At 45.5% G+C, this 6,903-nt stretch overlaps 1 protein-coding gene across 1 annotated transcript; it reads right to left on the bottom strand.

The window, feature by feature from the left end:
* Positions 1 to 4,005: 4,005 nt before the first annotated feature.
* LOC119301502 (vacuolar iron transporter 2-like) lies at positions 4,006 to 6,605 on the bottom strand. Its single transcript, XM_037578473.1, has 4 exons — positions 6,262 to 6,605; positions 4,974 to 5,059; positions 4,764 to 4,878; positions 4,006 to 4,665 (listed from the first exon to the last, which is right to left on the bottom strand). Exons 1-4 carry the CDS (start codon positions 6,495 to 6,497, stop codon positions 4,365 to 4,367), a joined length of 738 nt encoding a protein of 245 aa, XP_037434370.1. The 5' UTR covers positions 6,498 to 6,605; the 3' UTR covers positions 4,006 to 4,364.
* Between the last annotated feature and the right edge of the window lie 298 nt (positions 6,606 to 6,903).

Genomic DNA, 6,903 nt, shown 5'->3' with positions numbered 1-6,903 from the left:
GGATCGGGGGATCTGTTTTCGGGATTCGGGCAGGTGTTGCGTGGTCAGGTCGGTCTCCAATTTAAAACTACCTTATATAGGGGCTTGCCTATTGTAGAATCTACAATCAGTTGTAGAATAGACAGACATATAGATAGATATATAGATAGATCAGTAAACATATAGATAGATATAGATATAGTCTGTATCCTATCTATATGTCTGTCCATATATATATATATATATATATATATATATATATATATATATATATATATATATATATATATATATATATATACTGTCTGTATATCTATCTATATATCTACATCACGAAAAATCAAAAAAATTGTACATGCACAAATACATATATAACATGTTCGGGGGAATTTTAACCTAACAATATACTTTCATATGTGGTGTATACAATAAACAAATACATACATTGTCGTGGGTTAGTCACGACAGATCTCCTAGTATGAGGACTTAGTCGTGGAGTCATCGCGACGGGTTAGCTTAAAGGGGTTAAAGTGGGACAAAGGACGCAATGAGTTTATACTGGTTCGGTCCCTTACGATGAAGGTAAAGGCCTAATCCAGTTGATGTGGAATTGTTAGGGTTTCAATGATCAGGGAGCGAATCCGCTTGACCTGGCTCTCGAGTTGTTGTTTGTTGTCCTTGAACCGCCGCCGGGTCGCCCCTTTATATACACAGGTTGACGCTCGACGGTTTACAGAATCCCGACCGGCTCATAAACGTGTCCGGCTCGGTTTCTATCATTTCCTATCTTACAACACAAGTTACACACCTTATAGCGGTTTATGTCTACGGGCCCTAATCCGCCTTTAGACCCTGGGCTTTTAGATTTCTTATAGTAAAGCGCCATACTCCGTGTCTTCATGGGCTTCAATATGGATAACTCATTACAGGTATAACCCGGCCTCTTCTGGACGGTTTATACTCAGTAGTTATATCCCCAACATACATGAAATGAGCCATCTTTTGTTGTTGTTGGGCCGGGATTTTTTTTGCACCCTGCAAATCATAATATTTTTGAATGAAATTTTACTGATCCACCGCGAATATGTATAAGTTTTGAAAGAATTTTTATTTTGTTGAAACTTGAAAATATCATTTTTAAATCATTTAAAATAAAGTCCACCAATCTATCGGTCCGAATATGTATAAGTTAGGTTTGATTTGCGACGAAAGTAATTCCAACTAGGCCAGTGTGGTCTCCTCATCTACTCCTCCTACTGTTCTTGTTGACAAGAAGGGCCAGGAGAGTGTCCGACCGGGGGCCGCAGGCGGAACCACGCGGATCCACTGAACCCGTCCCCGATTCCACCATGCATAAAACGATCCGGGCGAGGGAGGTGAGTGTGATGTGATCCAGGATTAGCCACATGCGCTCGCGGGTGGCCGCTCCGTTGTATGCTTGGTAGCCTCTGCTGCCTTTACGGGGCCTTGTTTCGAGAACCATATATGCATCCATGGCACGCATGATTGGTCACTTGCCCGAATGAGGCAGACAGTACGGGCAGGTTCAGTCCTTCTAGAAAGGAAGCATCTCTTTGCCACAGGTTGCCATGGCTAAAGTGGATCGATCATACTAGCAATTATGTGCAAAGACTCTCTTTCTGTCGCTTCAACCACTAAGAACTCAAATTGTGCAGGTTTGGCGAAATTGCGAGGGAAAGAAACGTGGGAAGCCTCGTCAGATGTACAAATCTGAACCAAGGAAGTCTTTGGTGTCATAAATTCCGATGGAACCGGATAGGCAAATCACATACAGAATCTGGATTCCGTTTCAGTTCCCTGGATCCTCTTAGTTTCAGTGATTGAGACGTAGTAGCATTCAAGTTCTGACGAAATTGCCGTTGGTATCTGCAGGCCTAATAGCAAGTCTGACAACGATGAAGTAGCAGCATGTGATCCAGCGAAAAACGCCAACGTGCACAATCATGTGTAGCTTCTCTATTGCATGAACTATACGTGGATGGCCGGCCATAGCTTTCCTAACCATCATCCTGACAAACCACCTGGCGAAAGGGCCCCTGCTTAACACCACCACGAAGGATACAGGACCAAATCATCAGCAGCAGGTCGTCAATGCGTCAGCTCTAATGCAGCAGTAATCCGTCCCAATCAAAATAAGGCAGTTGATGCAAAAAAAATCTAGCTCATATATCAGATTAACAGAGATTTTAGCTCTGAACATGAACGATGGCATCTCGAACCTTACCTGTCGCTGTAGATACTAGCTATAAAGATGGCAGCGCCGGCCATTCCGATTAGTTGAAGCAAAGCAAAGCAGCATATCGTTCTGCATAAACAGTTGGCGCGACCACGCACACCGGATCCAGCAGGAATATACCAATTATTAGTGGTGTCCACCATGAATCGGAATCTATCCGTGGTTACCAGTATCCGGCAACTTGGAGGCCCGAATGCTCTCTATCCAAGTATCCATCCCGGACTCAGTCTGATGTTTACAGTTTCAGCCAAGTGTTCGTCTGATGGATGGATGCATGTCACATGAAAAGGCCAGGGATGATTCACCATCCAGTATACGCATGCGCTGGGCCTTGCTTGCTTTGCCTCACTTCTTGCACGCTTCAGACTCGCATTCTTTCTGCGTCAACTTTTACTTAATTCTCTCCTACCCTACTTAGCCTAGCTCCCACACTTCTGTCCCAAATCTCTTCCAGGGGAAACAAGAAAAGGCGATTTGTTCGATTGGAAAATGCTTCTGATTGGGATTGATTGGTGAGAAAGTGTTGATTGTGAGCGCAATATCTTGGCATTCCATTGGCCGAGGAAAGGAGAATTTTGCGGTTTAATGTAGCATTCCATTTTATAACGCAATAGGCTTTAGAGGCATCATATGAACATGACTGGTTTTGTCACCTTGAAGTAAATTTCCCTCTTAATTATGCCATGGTTGCAACAGAAAATGATATCTGTAGACGATATTTTATTTTACGGGTTCTTTTGAATTTCATTAACAATAGGCATAGCTATCAAATCATGTAATCTCAGCTGGTTGGACCTACATGCCAAAGAAACATATGAACTATGCAGAGGAAACTCATTCGTAAGCGCACCAGGGAGATCTCGTTGTTAATTAAGGCTTCAAGCTAGTCGCGGTCACTTAGAGCCGTGAAATTAGATATACAGTATAGCGACATCAAATCCCCCTTTGCCATGAAAGGAAACCACTCAGGACGTTGATAGCGACCCTTGGTATGAACCTTTTTGTAGATGCCCCTTGGTGAACCTGAGAGGTTGAGATCAAATCTCCGGTTTACATTAAAATATCATGACTGTTCTTTAATCTTTACTAATTACATATACCATGGATCCAGTCATCACTGGGTGAAGTGGAAGAAGAGAGTGAAACCAAGTGTGATACCACTGAAAGAAAGTTCTAGCCTAGTAGCCTTTCCATTGAATAATTGGAAACTTTCTATCATTTGCAATGAGAATGATGTGCCTCTTTGTGTTGTTTGGGACGGTTATGATCTGAGGCCTTTTACTTTCAGAGGGATCTTGTTAACAAACTAATGCTACTACCAATGTATTTGGTCCAGACCAATTGTTTGCTGTGTCAGATATTTTTACAAGTTTATGCTGATATGCTTGTTCAGAAATGTCATAATTCTGTTTTTTACACTGTGCACTGTTATTTTTTGCGGGGATGTGCATTGTTTTTATGCTGCTATTGACTTGAGAAGAACTACCTCACTCTGGTCTTCCGTTTTTAGGTTGTTTTCGAGAGTGCGATATTTCTTGTGGTTGCTTTCACGAAACAGAGTTGTTGGCTGCCTTGTCGCAATTGCCAAGATAATGTGGTATGTCACTATCTTTTTTAATTTTTATTTTTATTTTGTGAGAGGACGTCGCTATCTCTTACTTCACAGATATGGTTTTTTTCCGACAATGTGGCGACGAATTCAGAAACGAAACTCACTTCAGAAAAGTTATATGGGCCTCTGCTTAGAGGATTCGCAAGACTCATTTGCCAGATGATTCAAAGCCCATCACATTACCACCGCCTAAATAACGCAACTTGCCTTACAAATAGTATGCTTACCTAACGCGACAGATGGCAAGAAAAAACAAGTACACCCAAATACACTACTGACATGCTGTAGTACACTTTGGGCTACCGGTACACAAACAGAAAACAAAACGAACGGTGCACATCAGTACACTTGGGCCACCAGTACACTTACCAGATCGAACGCTAGAGTCTGCACGTACAGCTACCACTCGACTACGGCAGCACTTCATCATACATACACAGGCAGGTAGCTTGCTGTACTTATTTTTCTTGATACTTAGCCGTCCCCCGGGCGCGGCGCGGCGCGGCTCGAGCTCGATCAGATGGCCTGCACGGCCTTGGCCATGCCGTAGGCGGCGGAGGAGGCGAGCGCACCGATGATGGCGGTCTGGATGGCGCTGAGGAACGGGCGGTTCCCGGTGAAGCGGCCCTTGACGTAGCCGAAGAAGAGCAGCGCGGCGAGGGTGACCACGACGGAGGTCATCATGGCGCTGTCGACCGACGCCACGAACATGTAGGGGGAGAGCGGCACCATGCCGCCGACGACGTAGGCCAGTGCGATCGTCGCCGCGCTCGTCAGCGCGCGCCGCGGGTCCGGCTTCTCCAGCCCCAGTTCGAACCTGCGTGCGTGCACCGAAGTTCCGCCGCGATCAGTCACATGGTTAGATTAATTGGAAAAAAAAGTGAGTGGGCTGGGTGGGCTGACTGATTTGATTACTTCATCATGAACTCGAGCCAGGCCTTTGGGTTGTTGCGGAGGGAGGTGACGACCGGCCCGTACTCCTCGGGGCCCAGCCCGTACTCAGAGAGTATGTCTCCGATCTCTGCGGCCTCTGCTCAAAGAAATACATCTCAGCCGTTAGATACTTATAGATTAGATTAGATCGATAGAGAGAGTGTCAAGTGAGAGAGAATGTGAGAGAGTGACCTGTGTCCGGGACGGTGTCGATCTCGTCCTGCTCGCGCTGCAGCTCCCGGTAGTAGTGGTCGGCGTCGCTCTTAGCGGCGAGGTACCTGACAAGAGTGCGAGCGCACATTAGCCGTAGGCTTTTACTGCGTTAATTCCGTTTGGTACGGCCCAGCAGAAGTTGGCCCGCTTTGGGCTGGGCTAAATATAGACAGCACTTCGGCCCGTTTTAGTAATTAGTGCTTTTGCTAAAAAAAAAGTAGTTAGTGCTTGCCATTTTCTAAAGAACAGTAGTGCTTGTAATTGCAAAACAGGGCAAAACTATAAACTCTGTGAAAATAACGAATATTTTGCTCCAGAACTTTATTATTCGTTTGGTGAATATTCCATATATACATCAACGAAAAATTGGCAATTCTTTTTTTTTGAGTAATCCATATGCGCTTAGTGTGGGTGAACAGTATTGCATTTTGGGATCACTAGGAGTCTCGCATATAATTGTACATTTTTGGTTGAGTCATGCTATGCACACGACAAAATTTGCACGATTCGCAGACGCACAATGTAGTGGTGGAAAGGGGTTGCTGCCTTCCCACCTACTTAGATTCAAGACATGGTACCGTGATGGGTTTGTTATACCAACTATATTGTAGGGGTCTCACTTACAGTCTTTTTAAAAAATGCATAATTCACACACCAAGATTAAATCCAGCCGGACATGTGTATGGCTGAAAAGGGCACTAGCCGCTGCATTTATATGTCGTGCAAAGATCGGGCACAAGTACTGTGCGTGGAACTTTTTTTTGCATAGGGCATAAAATACGTCTTGCATTTGTCACGGAGGAAGTATTGTTTTGTACTCCTAGCTGTTGCTGACACAAAGGAAAACTACAGAAATCCTAGGTAAGTGGTTGTCCAGACTCTGGACTATAAATGACCAAACTTAGTGAACAATGCAGGAAGGTACTAACACTGTAGGAATATAAAAATTAGCTGGTACTCATCAGAAAACATTCGCCTGTGCGACATTTTTTTTCCATTTTTTGGTTAGTGGACGTTATTAAGCATTCCCCTACTTTCCATTCTTGGCATCAAGAACAGCAAGCTACTCTCACTAATCTCCGTTTTCAGAAATAATTAAGCCTTTGCATACAAATCCAGATTTTGGCTAATCAAGCATCCAGCAAGCCAGCAGGCATGCATGCGGCATGTTCAGGAAAGCAATAGCTGGCCGGAGGAGTAACAAACGACATTAATCGGAGGAAACATATGCCCAGAAAATCAAGGAGATTTTGATCTGTTTCCTTACCCTCCGAGCCCCATGGAAATGGCGCCGGCGGCGACCTCGGCGAGCCCGGCGGTGAGCACGAGCGAGGAGGACGCGTTGGCGCCGGACAGGCCGGCGGCGAGGGCGAAGGGCACGGTGAGGCCGTCGGAGACGCCGATGATGATGTCCCGGACCACCTCGCCGGAGGTGAAGTGCTTCTCCTTGTGGTCGTCGAGGAGCAGCCTCTGGTTCTCCTCGTCCTGCACATGCTTCACCATCTTGCCGGTCGGCGTGGGAGCGTGCTTGCGAGCGAGCTGGTGTGCTTAGCTATTTCCTGCGCCAAGTTAGCTAGCTCGTGATCTGCCTTGACAAGGGTGGGTTTTGGTGTAGGCGAAGTGGACAGAGCTGAGAGGGGGGATTTATAGGGGTTAGGGGCCGGGTGAAATGTCCTGTTTGGACATGGGAAGTCGGGGCAATCTAGGGATTTGGGCACGCGAGGTCCGATGTGAATGTGTGGTGAGTATGTCTGATTCTGTTTTTATGCGTCCGTACTTCACTTTATTATTTGCTGAGACCAATTTACCATGGAACCACGGATCCATCTCATGCCAAGTTGTATGCTTTGCAGAAACTCAAAGGGACCAGAGAACGATCGTTATTGCACGTCCAACTTTTAGGGCATCT

This window comes from Triticum dicoccoides, chromosome 5A (genome assembly GCF_002162155.2).
Source record: "Triticum dicoccoides isolate Atlit2015 ecotype Zavitan chromosome 5A, WEW_v2.0, whole genome shotgun sequence".
Classification (NCBI taxonomy): domain Eukaryota; kingdom Viridiplantae; phylum Streptophyta; class Magnoliopsida; order Poales; family Poaceae; genus Triticum; species Triticum dicoccoides.
The sequence above is the reverse complement of the archived record's forward strand: the minus strand, read 5'-3'. Positions and strand labels throughout refer to the sequence as shown.

Coding starts and splice junctions, on each gene's coding strand:
- LOC119301502 (XM_037578473.1), bottom strand. CDS start 6,497: ATGGTGAAGCATGTGCAGGACGAGGAGAACCAGAGGCTGCTCCTCGAC. Junction 5,060..6,261: donor ATTTCCATGGGGCTCGGAGG/GTAAGGAAACAG, acceptor CACTCTTGTCAG/GTACCTCGCCGCTAAGAGCG. Junction 4,879..4,973: donor CGACACCGTCCCGGACACAG/GTCACTCTCTCA, acceptor TTCTTTGAGCAG/AGGCCGCAGAGATCGGAGAC.